The 21,295-nt window shown below is 48.3% G+C and overlaps 2 protein-coding genes across 2 annotated transcripts in view; one reads left to right on the top strand and one right to left on the bottom strand.

Annotated features, from left to right (window-relative positions):
- The window catches only part of LOC8029832 (histone-arginine methyltransferase CARMER), a 53,436-nt gene extending 50,742 nt beyond the window's left edge, over positions 1–2,694 (bottom strand). The window contains exon 1 of the mRNA XM_029992980.4: positions 2,406–2,694. Within this exon, the coding sequence (XP_029848840.1) occupies positions 2,406–2,538 (133 nt within the window). The 5' untranslated portion in view covers positions 2,539–2,694. The remainder of the gene's footprint in view (positions 1–2,405) is intronic.
- Positions 2,695–3,047: 353 nt separating this feature from the next.
- Positions 3,048–21,295, top strand: part of LOC8029830 — a 59,123-nt gene continuing 40,875 nt past the window's right edge. Inside the window, exons 1-5 of the mRNA XM_029992979.3 lie at positions 3,048–4,089; positions 6,077–6,320; positions 8,439–8,591; positions 14,318–14,473; positions 16,765–17,010. Of these exons, the coding sequence (XP_029848839.2) occupies positions 3,260–4,089; positions 6,077–6,320; positions 8,439–8,591; positions 14,318–14,473; positions 16,765–17,010 (1,629 nt within the window). The 5' untranslated portion in view covers positions 3,048–3,259. The remainder of the gene's footprint in view (positions 4,090–6,076; positions 6,321–8,438; positions 8,592–14,317; positions 14,474–16,764; positions 17,011–21,295) is intronic.

Raw genomic sequence — 21,295 nt, 5'->3', positions numbered from 1 at the left:
TGTGCGGCCCTCGAGCAACACGCGCTTGGCGGCAGAAAGATCTCCTTATGACGTAACGAACGGTCAGAGGTTTCTCGTGTTTAGTCACATCCTGAGAGGAAACAAAACGTGATATTCAGATTCACAGGATAAAACTATGCTAGAATCAACCTCTATCTCATTTTTTCGAAGTGTTTCACCTTCCCTTTAAATTAAGGAAGCACTGTCACGTACAAACTAGCTGCTGTACTCCAAGTTTTTTTAAATAGCAATAAATAAACAACTTTCACACAAAACTTGAATCCAAATGACCGACCTATCCATAACCACGGCCCTGGGTTTTTGACAACGCACTGCATACCCATCTTGCTTCCAAAGTACCACCTATGTGTATGCATCTCAAAAAAGTTACTCTGATTACTAGTAGACTACTACAAACAGCTGCAATAACGTAGGTGCTTTAACGCTTAGCATACAACGAATTACACGGACTCATTGCTTGTTCACAAAAATTTGCAAGGCTGTTGTTCGTCATTTTGTAACCATGTTTTTGATTCTTTCTCTTTTTTTTTTTTCAATTCAGAGACTATTTTGTGTAGCAACGAAAGGCCTAAATCAGTATGAACCTTATCTCGCATAAAGTTGCCGCAACCGCACTGACTTTTCGTCAAAGAGGACAGACCGACCTTACTGTTTACAGAGTTGTTTCAGTTTTATCTTCTATTGGCAATGGCAGGTGACAGCGAAAGTATACCCAATTAGTCTCTCTGTTAGGATATCTCGCCCATCTAAAACCACCAGAAATTTCAGAAATGAGGCGATTGTAAGCCCTGCTTGAGCGCCAGCTGTATTTTCGTTACTGCCCACTCCAAAGAGAAGACCACATACTGGAGAAAAATACTCTTTTGCATTCAGGATGTCTCCTTTAGCTTCCAAATTTTTTTTTTCTTCTCCTACCTCGTATGAAAGCGTTCACAGTTGCTATGCATGTGGCTGCTTTCTAAACGATTCAGAAGTACTCCAGAAACTAAACAAAATCGAGAGAGTTCTTCTTGTAGTTCGTACACTATCACTTTTCTTTGTATTTATCCATGATTGTCTGCTAATTTCAATCACTACTTTTCTCTTTTTTTCGGCAATTTTTCGCTTCAGTGACCTTCAAAAAATCGAGAAATGCGGCTGCTTTATAAAGGAACCCAAGAAACTAAACAAAAACAAAAGTATTTCTTGCACTTTGTACACGATCACTTTTTTTTATTTTATTTGTGCATGATTGACGGCTAATTTCCATCACTACTTTTATCTTTTTTCGGCAATTTTTCGCTCGAGTCACCTCGAAAAATCGAGAAATGTGAATTTACCGCGCCGACTTCTTCGAAACACGAACGCGCGTCAAGAACAAGGATGACGTTCTCCGGGTTACATATGCAACACCGCACAGTACTACTGGTGGTTCTCGGCGCGGCGCAGGGAACACCACGGTAGACGAAGTGACGCCGTCGCAATCCCCATCAATAAGATTTTAACTTTAAACAATTTTGCGCGAATAAACGCCCAGTAAATGGCAAACGAACAGCAAACACCCGTCGCATGATCGCGCAGTCCAACGATCTGCAAGATTCCCAAGTCTCTAAACGTAGTCACGGAATGAAGTCGCTAAACGCAATCGTCGTTTAAAATAAATTAAAACAAACAAGCAAGAGAGTGTCGACAAGCGTTTCACGGAACGAAACGACCAAAGAAAAACCTCGCAATTTCTAGCCGTCCTCTATGTCGGTATTTGGGAAGAAAAAAGCGCATCGGTGACTAACGCGAACGCTCATGAGTCAAATGAAGGAGAGAAAAAAAAAAAGTAAGAAACGGTCGATATTTAATAAATCTGGAGCGATTACGCAATAAACGCAATGCGCGTCGCCAAAGCCACGCGGTTGAGAGGGCTGCGAAGAAAACGGCTGCCGCGCAAAACGAGGTGCACCCCGTAGCGACCTTTTTGCGACGCGGAAAGGCTACGATTCGAAGCGTTCGTCCCGGAGAAAAAACAAAATGCCACCGAGGATGGTACCGAAAATTAAAAGGACAACTAAAAACAAGAAACGTGCCGATGACGGTTCACGAGCTCACTGCCTTGCCATCGAACAAGATGTCGCAACGCACCGCGCGTCGAACATCCATACAAAAACCGTTTGGCCCCGGCGTTCGCTTTCTACCAAAACGCCGATTAAAAACAAGCAATTTTCGGAGTGGTAGAAAGCGAACTGCGGTGCGAATTGGAGCGTCTTAAGCCTAAAAGGGCCTGGAAAACGAGTAGGATCCGGGCCCATTGTAAACAATGCCCCCCCGAAAAGCGCCGTTCGAGACAAAGAAACGGCCTAGCAAATCGGCCGTTGAGAAGCGGGTAAAAGGCGCCGGTGCGGCGATCCACTCACGCTTTTTGAACTTGACGATTAAATTCTCCGACTCGTCGGCGACTGTCAGAAGCAGCGGGAGGGGAAACTTCTGCGTGATTTCACCGGTATCGGACAGGCTGGATAAAACAACTCCTTCAAACCCGGCCGCCATATTTACAAGACCCCCGTTTGACCGCCAGGTGAGATGAGGATTTCAGCCGAGCATTCGACTCAAAAGCCGCCGTTTGACGCTAGAAATTACTGGGACGCTCGGGGGGCGCGAAGGCACGTGCAGCACGCGCAGTGACTCATCTCTTCTTTTATTTCGCGCGAACTGAGAGGCATTTATTGTTTTTTGTTTCGTTCACTGGCGATAGATGGCTCCCCTCCCGCGAAGCGACTTTATGTTAGCCATAGATGCGGATTGGAACGAGAGGAACGAGAAAATGAGCCAAGCAAGCAGGCAGACATTCTGATTCCTGAAGCACGCCAACAAGCCGACTCATCCTCACTGTGCACCCAACCTACCCAAAAACGTGCTAGTAAACGGTAAAAAAAAAACTTAAATTTATGCAAAGTAATGTTGTTTAATTTAAATTTAGTAAGTTTACTTAAGCCACTTTGCACCAACACGGTTGTACTGAAATGAAGATTAACTTCGGGCCGTCGGCCGCGTCGGCTGCCTTTATGCAATCCGATCCAAATCCACTCGGCGAAAACGTTTTTAGTTCGTGTTCGCGCGCTTGTTTTGTCGTCGAATTGACACCACAACGTTTGACGTTTGTTTCCCAAAAATGTCAAAGTGACTGGCCTGCCTAAAGCTAGTTGCTGCGCCACCCTTGACGTTCGGAAGCCACTAGAGGGGTAAAGCTCGCATAATATCATCAGCAGGAATGGACGACGGAGATGCCGAGGAGAGTGTGATGACCGAGCTCCGTCCCCTCCAAATCGACACGCTTTCGCTAGAAGTGTACGAAGGCAGCAGCAACGAAGAACAAGACGACGGTGACGACGACGACGACGATGACGAGTCTCTCACCGGCTCTGGCTTCGTCGAAGTGCCCAACAACCTCGAGAATTGCCTGGAACTGAACCGCGCGTATCGTGAGATCCTCACCGAAGCCATCGGGCAGCTGACGGTCACGCTAGAAAACAACCGCCAGCTGCAGCGCGAGTTGCCCAAGCAGCTCGCCGAACGCGTGAACCGGCCGACCATGCCGACGCACCGTAAGAACTGGCACCACGGACTCGTGTTCCACCACCCGTACTTCCGGGACATTAACGGCATGCGCCCGCCGCCCAACCAGGACGAAGTGACCAAGCGCCAGAACCGCGAACAGGATCCGTACCTGGACATCGCGGTCCGCTGGTCGACCGAGGAGATCCGGATGCTCGTGAACGGGGTCCGGAACAGCCTGCTGCAGCAGCTCATTGAATCGCTGATGGACAGAAAAGAGGCCATGGCGCAGAGGCTGCTGGCGGCCGACGAAAGGGGCGACGATATGATCTCCGAGAAGGTCTCCAAGGAGGAGTTGACGGAGCGGATCCGCGTCATCGACGGCGAGATCGAGCAGGCGAAGGCTTTCGAGCTCCGCCAGCTGCTGAACGTCTCGACGCGCCCCGTGGACTGGCTGCGCATCTCGGCGGTCGACATGGGCGGTATGCGGTCGGCCTTCTCCTGCGAGATGAACTGGAAGCACCTGCACGACGACGAGCTGAACAGGTAGCGATCGCTCGCTGGTGGCCCCCGTTGCATGTCGCACAGCGCGCAAGCAGGCGTCCGACATCGGCGCATTCACCTTTCACCGGCGGTAGTGAACGTTAGGACCGGGAAAACGTAGAAACCGAGAACGTATCAGCGGGGTCCTACCGCGTGCCACGTTTTTCTGCGACTCCGGCCATTTCCGCGTGGTGCGGAAGCGGGCATTCCGACATCTAAGTTCACACTGCTAACATTTCGGTCAGCTGTCAGAGCGTGCTTGGACGTAATCCTCTTTTGGGCGTCACACGATGCTGCAGGATGGTGAGGTTCTTGTGCAGCGGGTAACCTCTTCATGCAGAGTACCTATTAATAGACAGCTTTAGATGGGAACCCTCCAGGGACCTTTCTTGCTCGCGTTTATCTGACCGCAGGACGTCGCAGTGTCACATGACGTCTTGGTCTTGAGAGCCATTGTGCGTTCTTGTCCAGAACGTTCCAGAAAGTACCATGTGTATAACGCAGTGGTAAGGGGCCGGATGTCGCCATCCTGGCGGTTAGTCATAGAAATCCTGGCGAGAAGCGCGAGCAAATGCGAGTCTCGCCGTCGTCGCAGCGTCTCAACTTCTGGCTGCAGAAGCTTCCACGGTCTGTCACAGTGGAGAGTGACCTGCAGCCAGAACAGGCATGTGCCACATCCACCACCGTTGCTGGGATACTGCCAGGATCGCAACTGGCGACAGCGTGATGCTCCCGTGACGTCACCAGGCGGAGATGGAGGGAGCCCTTTTTTGGGTGTGGTAAAGACACCAGTCGGAGGCGCATTCCAGGCACCATAGTTGCAGTGCCACGTGATGTGAGGGTGTCACCTAACGTCGGGGTGTCCCGTAACGTCATGTCACAATTTTCCTGCTGAGTTTAGGCTGAATATACCTCCGCTAAATTCCGATTGAAATTGCCGCTTAATAAGAATCCCCCCAAGTGCCGTTGCGTTCGATGGAATGTCTATGCCGGGCAATGTTTTCATTTTATAGCGCCCAAAGGCCCGGTAATTGGTATTACATACTGTCATTGATAGAAAATAGTAGATGAATTTATAACTGAAAGTAAACGTTTATTCTGGCAAACTTGCGCCCACAAACTTTTTTTAAAAAATACCACGCATCAAGCGTTGGCAGCAGAAGGTTGACTGTCAGAAACCGGCCCCTTACCGCTGCGTTATGCACATGGTACTTTCTGGAACGTTCTGGACTAGAACGCACGATGGCACCCGAGAATGATCTGGAACTTTCTAGAATAGCAAAGGTCGATAAAAGAAGGCACTGGGTCGAGCGAGGTTTGAATCCCGTATTCTCTCGCGTGGCAGCCTCATACGTTGCCAACTCCTCCACGCTTTCAACAGTACGAGGGTATGTGGTGTAGCGTGTCGTTTGTACGCACTCGCGACATTAGCAATAGACCCTTTCCGAAATTCAGTGCCATCTCGTGGCTCAAATGGCGGTTTATTTTTTGCCTTTCTAATGGCTGCAGTGAACCTGTAGCCTGCAGTATTTTATCAGGCACCGTCATTTCCGCAAGTCAACGGCAAACGATAGTGCGCTGTTCATGGTACAATTCTTTCTCGATCATCTCTTTCAGTGTCGATGGCCACAAAGATCCAACCAGTCAGAACGAAGCACCAGCCCAGATAGGCGCCATGATAAAGTTCTACACATGAAGAGGCTTTGAAGCCCATTCTGTGCTACTAACTGATTGACTGGGCCCGAGTTATAGAAATGAATGCTTACGCAGTTCCTGCATTCAATTCCTGCTTCGCAACGTGCCAACGTCTCGAATGTATAGGCCTCGAACCCTCAGCAACTTCTGCCTTCATCAGTAAATGGGAGGCCGCCATTAGTACGGCACATATATTATTTTTCACATGATGATGACAGTGATTAAAGTGGCCAGTCTGAATTTCGGAAAGGGTCTATTGGCAGCAACTGACCGCCTTTGGCCACCCGACCTCCAGGGGACCCTGGACGAGCGCCGAGGACGACCGCCTGCGCAAGATCGCAGCCAAGTGGCAGGAGCGCTGCTGGGACGAGGTTTCCCTGGAGCTGCGCAGCGGACGCAGCGCCTTTCAGTGTGCCCGGCGCTACTGGGGCCACCTGGTGCACCGCTACCGCCACGGCTCCTTCACCCAAAAGGAGGACGACCTGCTCATGCGGCTCGTGGAGGCCTGCTCCAATGGGGACTCCATCCCCTGGGCACAGGTCGGTCGGTCTGTCGGTCAACCTATCGGGGGTTCCCAAATATGCACAGAGAATGAGCGTATCAAAATACATCCTTGGCACGTCGGAACACAAGGAACGCCAACTAACAGGCAACACAAAGAGTGCGCGTGCAACGACGAGGCAGCCAAGCTAAGGTGATCTGCCATTGGCCGAAATGGGGGGTAAACAAAAGCATGTGGGTGCATTTATTTATTTATTTATTGCCAAAAGCATTACAGAGGGGTGTGGTGAAAAATGACACAAAAATAATTTGAACAAGGGTTAAACATTTGAAAACATATGGTTACCAACACTTAAGCAATAAAGAGCACTATCGAAAATTGACGTGAATGATGAAGGTAAATTATTCTGGTCGTTTGACACTCTTGGGTCGAAGGATGCGTAAAATAAGTTATAGCGGCAAAACGGGACGCCAACCTTGTAAAGATGATCGAGGCGAAAAGAAATAAAAGATGGTGGGGTTATTAGCTCATCTTTTAGTATGGGGTTGTGATAGAATATTTTGTGAAAAAGACACTAGAGATTTGCGGCGATGTTCAAAACTGTGTAGGGGTAAGGAGTTTATCATCGAAGTAACACTAGTGGTTACCAAATAAAACACACTGATCTATTTTGTACAGCCTCGAGTGATTTAGTAAAGTCCTTTGTTCCAGGACTGCACATGGAGGCTGCATATTCAAGCTTTGATCTTACTAATGTTTTATAGAGAAGTAGCTTTCAAGGTGAACATGTTAGAAAAAAGTTATGTTTAAGATAATCGGGCATCCGGTTAGTATTGTTAATTATGTGAGAAACATGTGGGTTCCAGGTAAGATCGCTCATTTTCCTTTGCTTGGAGCCACTCATTTTCCTGAGACCACACAGGAACGCGTTTAACGAGCTTTTAATGAACGAGGACATTCATTAAAAGCTCCTGTTTCACCGAATATTCCCATAAACCCCTTGGTACCTGCAGACTAAGGTGATCCGTGCTATAAAAAAAAAATGAGACATTTACAACTCCCTGTAATGCCGAATTAGAGCGCACCTCTTGAGGAGGAGGCGGGAGGGGATGGTAGGGAGAAGAGGGTATGCCCCTCCTCCTCTCCTCCCCCTCCTCCATCCTTCTCTCATTCTCTTCCCTTCCTCATGACGTCACTCGGGAAGGTTGTGACCTTCACTGTAAAGGTCGTTACCTTCACGAGTGACGTTCATGACCCTCGTGACGTCACGTGTGCCATCATTAGGGGAAACATCCCATAATGCAACACGCGGTTACGGCGACGCCGCTTAAGCCGGAAATGGGTGCCTAAGAGCTGAGCTCTAAAATGGTGGCGATATTATCTTCTGTTAGGAGCCAATCCATCCTCTGCCGCTGCACACACTGTGAACCCAAAAGATATTCCCTGCAAGGATCGTCACGAGGTAGTCAAACGTCTCATAATGCGAAGATGGCAACGTGACTGGCATGGTGAGGTAAACAGTAAGTTGCACATGACGAAGCATTTCCGGAAGAAGTGAGAGGGTGCCTGACATTGCAGACGATTCTGAGAGGTGGTACTCTGCCGTCTAAGCATTAGTCGTACGCGGCTTGCACGTGCGGCGAAAATGTCATGGAGGGTGGATTGCCATAGCCCTATAACTATGTTTCATATCTTACTCGAATGCGACGCACATGACCTAAAATGCCTTAATCGCTTTTGCAGCTACACCTCACAATTTTACTTGGCTGCAGACCCCTTATACCGCACTCGCGTTTCTAATTTTCTCGAAATTGCGTACCTTTTACGCTTATATGCAGCTCGTGTTCACAGCTCTACCTTATCCCCTGCTACTAGAGCTGTCTCTTCTCGTCAACCCTTTCTCCGTGATAGTGAACGTACCAGGCGCATTTTGGCCTTGGATACTTTTGTGCCACTATAGTAGCTGACAAGATGAGAACAGCGGGGAGGACCTTGAGTTGTCACACCTGCACACGCATCCAATGCACGGCAACGAGGACGTGCTGGAAGCCGGACGTTTGAAAGAGGCCCTGCTGTTCTCACTTTGTCGGCGACCGTAAAACCCAATCGATCGATCTCGAATGCTGCTTTAGTGCCCCTCCCAAAACACTCGCAGGTTGCGCACTTCATGGGCGACCGGAGCATGAAGCAGCTGATGAACCGCTACGAGCGCAGCATTGCCCCGCACCGCCGCCTGGGCAGGTGGACCCCCGAGGAGGACCTCATGCTGCTGGCCGCCGTGCATATCTGCAAGGCCAACTGGAAGAAGGCAAGCCGGCCCTCGTCTGGACGCTGGTCGACCGACAATCTTAGATCTGTTGGTTGACGAGCTCCCCGGAAGTGTGTCGTTCCAAAATGGCCCTTCTCCGTTGCTTGCACATGAGCAGGTAGGGGCGGATGGCGACCCTGGCGCAACTTGGGCACAATTCCTGAGGGCGACGGAGGTGGATGGCTTTCAAAGACAAGGCGCCAGCCGTTCAAGGAAGCTCGTCAATTGGCTTTGATCTAGCAACGTTGGGCCAACCCATGCTCCCACTCGGATTTACTCCGCTGCGGCTGCGCCCTGGTTCCATGAGCTTCTGCGATGTGCTCTTGCTTTAGAAACCATTTGAACGCTTGCTATTCAATTTTTACGGGCGAAGCTCCTTAGGGGCGACCCATGTCCGTATGCCCGTCCGCCATAGAGTGCACGTGCTCCTGCTCGTGAGCTCACATGCTCACGAGCATGTGAGCACGTGCTCCTGTGCTCGTGTAAGGGAAAAAAAACGCATCTCCACGTGGTGAATGATGTTGACTGGGGCGAAGCTCTGGTGGTGCTTGTCTGCATAGACGGTGAGCCGCAGCATGCCGAGCCTTTCGTTCATTTTTATCCATGTCAGAAAGAGAATTTGTGGTATGGAACGTGGTTATATACGCATTTGACCGTAGCGTGACACGGATGAAAACTAACGGAAGGCTTGGCATGCTGCGGCTCACCGTCTACGCAGACAAGCACCACCAGAGCTTCGCCCCAATCAACATCATTCACCACGTGGAGATGCGTTGTTTTTTTTTTTTCTTTCTAACTCCGCGCATGTTTAAAGAGACGCTCGGAGAGGGGACAGGGCTGCCGCCACGATACTTCAGCGCCAACCGTCTCACCGATACAGACAAGTGAATAAAAAAAAACGCTCGGATAAGAAAAACAAAGAACCCCCCCGCAGTCGATGCGTGTCCGATCACGCATCGCTCGCACGAGAGCGCTCGCTCGGTCGTCACCACGCCGCCAAAGAAAGCGGAGGTCCTCCCCCCATCTCTTCCCTTACTCCATTTGTTGGTCGTTCTGGGCGTTACGTGCGCATGTTTTTTTTTGTAGTTTTGACTGGCAATAATTTTAATACATTTATGTAATTTGTCCTCCACATTTTCTTTAAACTTAGTGGGATACATTAATCTTAAAAAAACAAAAAAAAATTAAAACTTGTATGTAACAAACGAGGTAGTTTTTGAATACTACGCTATGGCGGCGCCCATGCACAGCTGCTTTTCAGCAGCTGTGCATGGGCGCCGCCATAGCCGACCTTCAGTTTTTGTTTCCCCTTATTTTGATCACTTCTCTTCATCATCACCACAGCAGGACAGGTTATTGCCATTTTAGATTCGACTGCATCCTTCTCCTCAGCATTTGCCTTTGTGAAGGCTCGCCAAAGCCCGCTTGAGTGGCTTGGTATCTCGATAAGAGAGAAGGTCGGCAATGGGGGGGGGGGGGGGGGGGGGGGGGGGGGCGGCTGTAATCTGACGCGTGTGTAAAGCGACTATAAACTGTGAATAGTTGCATCCCTTCAAAGTGTCATATTCAGGCAGTTTGCCAGCATGTTTTAAAGGGACACTGACATCCCCCCAATTCTTTTTCTTATTTTTTGCCAGGCGATTTATTATGGTGTCGGAATACTACCCAATTCATATTTTGCTACAGAGTAACATAGCCAAAAAACGCAACTGCTCGAAACTGAAACCGAAACCCACGCACCGCACGGAGATATGGAGAGGAGAGAGTGAGTGGCGGAAGTCACGTGACTACACCCGACCGTGCAGTATTTTTTTTTTTTTCCAGGTGCAGCAGACGAAATGCATTCGGGATCTGTTCGTCGTGCGATTCCTTTGCAGTTATGCTTGTTCGGCTCGCTGTTCTGTTGTTCAAGATGAGTTGTTTTGTACATTTAAGTGTTGGCACGTAGTCGTGAGTGCCCGTGGTGAATTCCCGTAATTGGCTCGAAAAAGAATACACCCAAACTGTTGCGTGAAAAACTGCCTCACATGTCCTGCATCTGAAAGTGGCATTTTGTGGCAGAGGTGTCAAAGATGGAATCCCATATCATTTAGTTCAGTGACAGAACCCAGAACAATTGTTTTTTTCAGTGATAATTGTAAAAAAAAAAAAAAAAAGAAATGTAAACATTGCAAAATGTTTGAGAAAAAAAAAAAAAGGTACGCCCACACTCGGGATTGAACCCGTGCCCGCTGCGTGTAAAGCGGACGTCTTTCCACTGAGCTACTGAAGGAACTCTTTCGTTCGTAGTAATGCAGCTGGTCGACTATATCGGAAAGTTTTCTGCCGATTTCCCAGTACATGCACTCCCGGCTTGAAGTCGGGCAGCACCATGCATTGGCCACATTTGCACCTAGTAAAGAAACTGTAAGCGTATGTATTCAACTTTAAGTACGCACTTCGTGCTTGATGTTTGAGTGAGCGATGTCTTCAGCCACGAGAAGGGACGACAGCTCGGTGACGTCTTCGCGCAATCGGCTTGCTGGTCGGGCGTGTCGTACAGGATGAATATCAATTCTTTTGATCGGTCCAAAATTTCTCTTTCGAAGGAAGGCAGAATTCGCCGGTACTGTGAACGACAGTTGTGAAGTAGAGGTCCCACGCCTGTCGTCGGCTGCCACCTGCGAGTCCCACGAAACGCGAAACGACGCCATGTTGAGAATTATGCAGCGAACCTACAGAATGCTTCCGGTTGTCTGTGCAACCTTTTTTTTTTTTTCAGTCAGTGTACAGTATTTGCTGTTTTTTGGAAGCCACAAAAAATGGGTTTCATATTTTTTTCTATTTTTAGTATTGACTGTGCGCCTTCAATGACCCACGACTTTGATTAAATTTGGTGGTTTTGTCTAAACCTTAGAAAACGGCCCGTGACCACAGAAAAGAGAGTGAGCATTACTCAAACTGACCAGTTCTCGATCGGTGGTTTTCGAGCGGAAAGAAACTGCATTTCGAGCCGCAAATTCTGTTCTCGGTAGTTGGGCTCTCATTTGTCACGTACAACTAAAAACTTCGGCGAGCATAAATACCCGTCAGTGTCCCTTTAAAATCTTCATGTTACTTTTTTTTTTTTTTTACTTTTTTTTTATTGTTACAACACAAAGTTTTGCCTCCAGTCGGTATCTTTTGATCTAAAATTTGAATCCGAGTGTTTTTTCCGGGGTCAGCGTCCGGCATTTGGCTTTCACATTCAAACGAGCTCGATGAGTGAATTGGAAACATAGGCAGCCTTAGGTCTGCCCATTAATCGTTCCAATCAGAGCTCGGTTTTCTATTGTCGCCGCGCGCTCCTGTCTCTTCCTCTCCTTCACTTCCTCAATGCGTACCTCATAAATCAGAGGGTGCAATGAGGCTAATATTTCTGGAAAATGTTATCTACAAAATTGTTGAATTGGCAAAAAGTTTACCGTATTTACTCGCATAATGAACACACTTTTTTTTCCAAAAAATTGACACATATCTGGGGGGGGGGGGGGGGTCGTTCATTATGCGGGGTAAAATTTTTGCATTTACACATTTTGCGCAAATGTCATTTTAGATGCCAATATGAAATGGCAGGGTACTATGGCACGTCTCCACTGACGGAGGCTCGCCCATGGCTGGTCGTGGGCATGCCATACTAATCATGCTCTATAAATTGCGAACTTTTTTTTGGGCACTGTTGGCATTTTTTTTGCCGAAGAAAAAGTGCCCTACAAAGCTTACTCAACACGGAGAGCGACGCGGCCGTTCTTAGGCCTAACCACTTTCAACCACTGTCCGAAAGCAAATCACAGACGGTGGCGTGTTTGTTGACATCAATGCATCCGATGGACGAAGCACGCCCGGGGCTGGGCGATTCCTCAACCCCAGCTTCGATAGGCAAATGCGCCGCTCGGTTTCACGGTTGATCACTTCCGCAACCACGCAATTGCAGCCATTACGAGAGCGGCTTGGCTTGGCTTGACTTGGCTTGGCCACTTGGTGGCAAAAGAAAATTGGCGGGCTTGGTGGCTAGCCGGCTAATTTGGACGCAGTTCAAGACTCGTGGAGTCTAAAATTAAAAGTGTGTTCATTATGCAAGAAGAAAAAAAATATAAAGTCCAAATATTGATGGTTGTTGTGGGGGGCACATTCATTATGCGAGTAAATATGATAACAACTAATTTCTAATTATCAGCCGAAAATCTTGAACTTCTGATAACTTTTTGTAGAGTGATGCTAGGGTTATAAGAATGGTTTTGTCACTCTCTCTATTGTTTTTAGAACACGCAGACATACTTTGCCATATTAGCTGGCCAGAAACGTGTATATGTGATAAAGACTAGGTTTGCTTGAAAACTATAATAGATAGAAAAACATACAGCTTATGTTTGTGCCCAACACAGAAACTTGTAGTAGATGTGAAAATTTGATAGGAATTAGATTGGTAACGACAGAAAAATGTTAATAACCAGGGTCTCCTATCGGATACAACGTTGCATCCTCATTCGCCATGACAGCTCTTTGCGAGCCGCGGTAATTGCTGTGGCCCCTGCACCACATGCCTGCACTCTCTCTTCTCACCTCGTTGGTTTTCCCAGTTAGCACATCCCCAACGCCATTCTGGACGTCACTGAAAAAGGACAAGCATGTTTCGTTTCATACGTGTATCGAGTCTGTTCGGCCTTCCTCCAAAAGCAAGATCGCATTCCAACAGTTGAAGGGGGTCAGTTGCGTCGTCAATTCGGGACATTTGAACCAACATCCTGACGCAACTTCCTAATGCAGATTTGCGAGCCAATCAACAATACCACTGGTATACGAACGGTTCTTTGAAACTGTTTGGTATCACTGCGCGGGCTGGCAACACTTTAGCCAGCGTGGACGTCCTTCCCAAACTCACGTGTTTAATAGGAGACGACGCTCGACTAGCAGACGACGGCAGGCTCCTCTATCCCGCGTCCAACGCAGTGAGTGATGCAGTCACTGTTGTGTGCATCACTCACTAGGAATGATGTCACGTGACTCACTTTGCCAAGTCGTCGTGAAACCTAGTTTAGTTTTTGGGAGTTTGAGCAAGTAGATCTTTTTTCTGTCTGTGTAGAGCACTGTATCTTAGTGCCCCTTCGGGGGTTGGAATTATGTGTTGGCGAGATCAATCCATAGGGGATGTTTTAAAGAGCTTGGGTGCTACTCAGCTTTGTGTTCACCCAACATAGCAACATAAGGGATTCTTTGTGTCATCTTTATGAATTGAGGTCATGGCACATGTCAGACGCAAGCGCTGCGTCGGCGTTTTTCCGGGACTCCCGTTCTATCTCTGCTTTACCGACCGAAAACCGTGGAGAACTTTTTGTTCTCCCTCCGCGTGTCTGGTGCCAGGGCCCACATTCTCCACCAGTGTGAACACTTACCGCATCCACAGACGTGCGCCGCACTCGAGCAAAGTGTGCTGGCCCGGGCACCGGATGCGGGGTCCAAAAGGTCCGGCAGGGAACGTCTGCCTTGGCGCCGGAGACGTTGGAAGAGTCGGTAAGCGTTCGCACTGGCGGAGAATGGGAGCATTGGACATGTGGAGGGAGCATGAAAGGTTTTACGACACGAGTCCCGGCCGGGCGCTGTCGAAAACGTTTGTCGCCAGCACGGCCCGAGTGAACCGCTCACGGCGAGACTGCTCAGACTCCCGTCCAATGCTGTTTGGTTGCTAATGTCCCAACGGCTGTCTGCAGGTAGCCAATATGCTTCCCGGACGCCACACCGTGCAGTGCAAGGAACGCTACACGGTGCGTTACGGACAGCACCAGGTGTTCGGCCAGTTCACCCCGGAGGAAGACCGCCTTTTGCTCGAAGCACTCCAGAAGCACGGCAAGAACAATTGGACCAAGGTGAGAATTTGACGGACGGATTCCCGTCCGCTTTCCTTTGTCCCGGTGAGTCAGCAGAAGGCAGAGTCGTAGGAGGGCTACACTCGGAGAGTCGGTACTCCTTCGCTCCGTCGTCCGACGCAGCCAAGACGTTCGTTTTGTTCATTGGCATCGCGTGGCTTTTTGTTTACGTGCCAACAGTTTCTGGGCACCACTATCTTGGTGCCTAAAGCTGCGTGGGTGCTGTTTGCGACAGTTTTGGTTCTGAAATCAGGCCGTTCGATTGGTAGTTACGGTGTTAGGAGTTTCTCTTGAAATTGTTTTGCCCTTTCAAAAACTGCATTAGTGAGCAGAACTCTTGTGTCTTCTGTCGGACAGGTCAGCAAAGGCTGGCGACGACTGGCAACACTAATTGGTGGGACTAACCTAGGGAAAAATGAATGCACAACTAACTAGCACAGTTGGGGACAGCCGGGACAGAGGAAAAGTGGACTCCCTCCCGCATGACATGGGCCACCCCACTTTTTTTATGAATTTCAGGCGGCAGGGGGGTGGGTGATGACTCGGGATATTACTGTAGGCTGCACTCAATACTCAAAAATCTAATATGGGTGCATGCACTCAGTGGAGCCGAGGCAGGCGGTGCATGTAAATCACACGAGCACATTTAGGCTCATTCTATTGTACAGTGCGTCTCAAATAGCGGCCAGGCACTTTAAATTGACCGCAAAAATCGGTTTCTTAACCTATCGCATTACGATTTTGTGCAGCGTTGCCCACAGGTGGTGCATTTTTTCTATAAAATTTGCAAGGAGCAAACTTACCCGAGAAAAAAAAATTAAAAAAAAGAAAAAGGCTTAACTCCTACGGAAACGCAGTGAAGCCACCGGTCTTCAAACAATAAGGCATCGTTGGCACGGGAGAAAAGAGATGGCGCAAGTGGTTGCGACGCCAACTGCCGCTAACGAACGAGCACACGGCGCTGAGAGCTGGCGCCGAATAGCAGACAATATTTTCTACTCAAAAGCGGCGCAAGCTTTTTCGATGTCAGTTGCAAATGCATGATTTTATCATCTTTACTAATAAAACAGATTGAATGGACACATAATCAATTTAAAAAAAAAACAACATTCAGCCTTTCCACTCTCGTGAAGAAGGAGCTGTACTCAATACACTGCCGCAACGCGCATGCGCCCATTTCCCGTTTCCTCTCGTCCGACACGCCGCCGATCGTGGATACGTATCCGGCGAACCAGAGTCCCATGAAGCGCACGCGACGCCAAACGGGTAATGCACAAACTCCCTCCCGATCCTCGCCATCGCGCCTGGGAACTGTTCAGCCGGCGTGGAGTGCAGTCGTCGCCGGGCCTCGCGCTTGCGCTTGGCCTCCGTGGCACGATCGTCGTCCGTGGCGTTGACCCGCCGGCGCCGTTTACATCGCTGGTTCTGTTCTTGGCGGAGGCTTTCCAAGCTAGCGATGTGCTCTTCTTTGGCAAGGGAATCTGAAGCGCTCGACACAGTGGAAGCCGAGGCGACAGCGGCTTTGCGGCGGTTGCGGCCCCATTCGCGCTGCTGCGTACGTCGCCACTCCCCAGTCTTTTTTCCCCAAAAGGGTGCGCAGCCGACACGTCTTAAGTCCTAATCGAAACTGATAAGAGCGTAGGAAACAGCGCGCAAAACAGACGAGGACGAAAAACACACGTGACGAGCGCTACGCTCGTTACGTGTGCTTCTTCTTTGTCGTCGTCTGTTTTTCGCACTGTTTCCTACAACGAATTTCCACCAACGCGCCCAACTATCCATTCTTCTATGATAGCTGGAAAGGTTGTCGCCATCTATGAGTGACAGCAGCAAGCAGACTGGTTGTGTGCTTGCCGCTGTCGCTTATAGATGGCGGTAGCTGTCCAGGTAGGTTTGTGTCGACATACCAGACATGATCCTGGGGAACCTAGCTTTTAACAGCTCCACTGTAAAAATGGTTTGTCAGGTTATATTGACTGTTTTTTTCGGGGTATGTGTCATCTGCTTTGCAGTTCCTTTTTACCACGCCTGTTTTTTGTCCTGCGACTGTTATCCACGCTGTCTTCAACGTTTAACGTCGGTAGGGTGCATTTAACTCGTGTTCGTGCCACGGTAAGCAGAAACGCAATGAAGCGTATGCTGCGATTGCCTCTTCTTGAGTTCTCGCTGCCTGTGGAACGTGCACTGCTTTTGAGTTAAAAAGATTGTCTGCTAATGACGCCGGCTCTTGTCACTGTATGCTCGTGGAATGGAAATGCGTGGATAAAAATGCAACAGTCTCGGCACCGCAGGTGGCACAGGAGATGCAGACGCGGTCCGCCAACTCGGTGATGCTGCGCCACAGGCGGCTGAGAAAAATCCTGGGCGTGGCAGACCCGCAGCCCGAGGACCTGGTCAAGCTGCCGCCCGCTGACCCCTCCAAACGGACCACAACCCGCCGCAAGACGAGCCTCGACCGCAGGAGGCAGCTCACTAACACCATCTGCCAGAGGTTGGCGTCGCAGCGCCACCGCACCACGGTGTCCTCGCTCGCCATGGTGAGAAACCAGTCCTTTTGCCATCAGCAGGGTACCCAGAATGGGTCTCCAACCGATCTGCTTACCGCGTCCCAAAAAGCGGTCCCTCGACTTCCACCCAACGCGTCGTTGCGCTCACTTCGTGCCGTCGTCTGCCACGATCCCCGGCAGTGGCGCAGCGGCGGTGGCTGCTGTGGACGCCCGTCTCGCAGGAGGTTGCCATCTGGCTTCCCGGTCTACGGAAACTTCGGCAATCAAGAGTGGAGACATGGCGACGACGATGACATTCGTGTTTACTCGCATCTTTTGCTCGAAGCTCCACTGGGTGATTTCAGATAAGATCGACCAAAGGGTAGCTGGTTGACATTTTTAAATCAACTGATGTTTTTATATGACATTGTCTAGTGTCTGGTATAAACGAATCCACACTTAGTTTTGACCAGAAAAAAAATTTGGAGACAAGAAAAATCGTAAGGTAGGGAGAGGTGGACAGTTGCAATAACGCGCACTGATGGAGGGGGCAAGTTTGAAAGTGAATAATTAAAACAATAAAATTAGGAGAATTTTAAAACTTTTTACAAACAAACTATGGGTACAACTTGCTTGTAATATAAAGTAGTAATATTTATTAAAAATTTATTTAGTTTTCTAAAAATTGCCAAACATGTCTGCTCGAACGACAAATGGCAAACTTTGGAAATCTGTATCTCATGAAATAATTTAATCATTATTACATAACTTGCAGACATTATTTTACTAATATATGGCTATTATTGAAAAAATAAATAAGATATCTGAGTGACACAATAGTTACAATAGATTTAGGCAAACATGGGAAAAAAATCAAACAAAGAAAAATTCCAATGCGAATAAAAAAAAAACACCACCTTCGATTTTTTTTAAAATTTGGGTACCCTGTTATACTCTATTTCTGCATTCATTTCTATTAAAAACATGTTGCATCATTGCACTGTGAAAGAAGAAACAACTCCCCAAAGTAGGGTCCTTTTTCAAAGCCTACACTTAGCAGTGTCCTATACAAGAAGTGACTCTGAGTTCCAGTTTCATGAAACTTGCACAAATCTTTTATATACATTTATTCAGATGAGGTCATTGATAAAAAGAGCGATCGGTCACACAGTAAAAGGGAGGAGAAACTATATACAGCATTTTACATAAGCGTACAAAGTGGTATCATATTAGAGACTAATGATTTGAGAAAAGATGATGCAGTGTGAAGTTGTACCTTCCGGTATATTTTACATCTAGAGTAAAATAAATAACTTTACTTCCACACACAAAAACAAAGATGTAATAGTAAGATATTTAGGTTGGCTGTGTATTTACGATTACAAACAATTTCAGGTGACGGATGCCATAGTGCCTAACTGGAGCAGCTTCGATGCTCTCGGTGTATGAATGAATCGTGGCAAGCCGATATATTTTATCCTGCTCGAGGATAACATTTTGGGATTTTTTTTATAGTAATCAGGTAAAAATTATTAGTAACCACCAACAAAAACAGTAGGTTAAATACCCCGTGAAGAAAAATGTGATAAATAAGATGTCCCTGCATTCAAAATGAGCAGTCCTTGGGAAATCAAATTCGGCACTTTACACTAAGATTTTCCTCGCTGTACCCATTTAATAAAGTTGCTTCCAAGCAGATCCGACTGTCCGTGCTACATATACGTCACAGGTCCCTTCTGTTGATGACTTGCTGAGCCGCCACGCGTGCCAAGACTGAATGCCAGGGAAGGCGCGCACCGTCAGCCACTCTTCTTTTTTTTGTTCACGATACCGAACAACCTCATTTTCGTCCAGATATACAAGATGCACGCCTTTCAGTTTCTTTGATAGAACGCTCACCATTGTCCTGGCCGTCTGAATTGCGCTTACTGAACGTTCTCTCAGGTTGTTCAGCATGGCCTGGTGCTTCACGAGTCCGCCAACTCCGTCACATGCATTTTTCCCATGTCCAGATGCAGAAAATAACCACTGGGCTTGTGGGCAATCGTCCTTTGCAAATTGGTGAAGCTGGTAGCGATTCTTGAAATGACTGGCGGCGCCGTCACTTACGTACGTCACGTACGAGTATACCGCAACGTTGTCTTCAACCCACTCCTTCACTTTTTCTAGAGCCAAGCAAGCGTGAGCGGCGTCGTGACACAGGTCCTCACTGATGATGGCAAAGCTGTTTGTAGATTTTCTTGTCGTCACTACACATGTAAATATCGAAACTTGTTTTTTTTTCCAGTGATATGCTTGCACTTCGTCAGGAAGCACGATGGTCCAGTTTTCAGCAAAGTCAAAATGAAAGACAATGCTCCCGCGTTGCATGCACTGTTTTTCATCGTAGATCGCTTTACCTTGCGTTTGCCGGATATGGTTGTGAAGTACCCAACTTCCAACCGTCACTTGGATGACTTTTAGGAAAGTCTCAGGTTCCAAAGTTTTTTTCACAAGGTCGCCGGACTCCCATGTTGCAAGCACAATCTCTTCATCCTCCGGGATATCAAGTTCCTGGAGTGTGAGAAACTGGCCTTTTGGGCAGTGATCACAGTCTCCTTGAAGGCACAGTTCTGTTGCTGGGTCGCACAGAAATGCCGAGTTCATTTCACCAGTGTTGAATGTTGAGCCTGTAACGTTCTCTAGAGCGGCAATACAAAGATAATAATTGGCGCAGCGCACACAAACGCACACTTCCTGGTGTGGAATACATTGGACCCATCTAGGGCGCAACGAATAAAATTTCGTTAGCCCAACGCCGGAATCGGGATGCTTGTCTTTGTATATACGGAAGGCCTCTCGTATTGAGCGTGTCATGAAGCGCTTTGGCACGAACGTTTTCTCTCCGTTGAGCATGACAGAGATGACGTCCTTCTGGTTGGGACTTTGGCGCGAACATTGTAGCTCGTCTTTCGTGAAGTACTCTAGGGCAGCAGACAGGTTCTCAGGGCTCACCTTGCACCTCGTGTAAGGATCCGGCTCATACCACACGCCGTGCTTTTCCTTGAGTTTTCGGGATTTACTGATGAGGTACATTGAGGCCTGTGGAATCATCTTTTGAACCTCATTCTTCGTCAGTGTTGACGGCAGGAGTGTAAGCAGTTGACAACGTTCCCGGAGAGAGGTGGCGGTTTCAAAGGCCTGCCGAAAGTTGTCCACCCACTCAGTGCATGTGGAGCATGTTGGTTCGGACGACCCCGATGGTGCGTCCCTGTCGTACGCAATACGTAGCCTTGATCGTATATTCTTGACAGCAACCTGCTCCAGTTCTGTCTGCTTTCTCTTGACATAGGCAGGCCTGTCCCGACTTCTTACGACGCTTGGTTGTCTCAGCGGCGACACATCTGTAGGTAGTATGCTGCGATTTAGATCTTCAATTGCTTCTTCAGCTGGCACAAATATGTCAGGGCACTGCTCTGAGCTTCGCATTGAGATCTCCTTAGTGATGTGCATGAAGCAATGGTAGCACAGGTAGTCCGTCGCACTCACTTTGGTGGAACAGTCAGGCGGAAGAATTTGCTTCAACGAGTTTAGGTCCAACTCGCCAACACTTCGAAAATTCCGCTGCTTTGGTATAGTCTTTTTGTGTTTGCAAAAGTAATCTGCACAAAACACTCGTTCGGAGCTCCAGGACGTCTTCATAATGTATACATAAATAATAGAAATTAAACCCCAACTGATGGCATATAATTGCCAAGTGAAAGAACTACTGGGTGCACAAGTGACAAGTCCGAGGCTGAGGAGCTCACTCACTGCAAACGTACATTTGAAAAGAGAGGTCACAACTGAGGCTGTCGGGAAAGCTTGATCCACGTCAAAGGAAGAAAGAGGGAAAGTCTCCAGACAAAAAAGCGAAAGCCGTTTACAACTCCCTGTAACACCGAATTGGAGCGCAGCTCTTGAGGAGGAGGAGGGAAGGGTACTGACGGTTACCTGTTCTCGGGGCGGGGGGGGGGGGGGGGGGGGTCATGTGACCTTGGGGGGTCACGTGACCATAAAAATGTTTCCGCTATTTAAGCGGGGTCTTTTTTCCGCTAGATTTAGCGGGAAAATTTTTCCGCTAGATTTAGCGGGGATATTTTTTCGCTAGATTGAGCGGGGAAATTTTTCCGCTAGATTTAGCGGGGAAAATTTTTACGCTAGATTTAGCGGAGAAATTTACCCATAATGCACCGCGCGGTTACGCCGACGGTGACGGAGACGCCGACGCCGCTCAAGCCGGAAACGGGCCCGTAAGAGCTGCGCTCTAAAAATTGTGGTCAGCGGCCTTCGAAAAAGACTTTCCGGAATCGCACTG

The sequence above is a fragment of the Ixodes scapularis genome, unplaced genomic scaffold (assembly GCF_016920785.2).
Source record: "Ixodes scapularis isolate PalLabHiFi unplaced genomic scaffold, ASM1692078v2 PGA_scaffold12__126_contigs__length_90152505, whole genome shotgun sequence".
Taxonomy (NCBI): domain Eukaryota; kingdom Metazoa; phylum Arthropoda; class Arachnida; order Ixodida; family Ixodidae; genus Ixodes; species Ixodes scapularis.
Note: the sequence above shows the minus strand (reverse complement) of the source record. Positions and strands in the feature narration are given on the sequence as shown.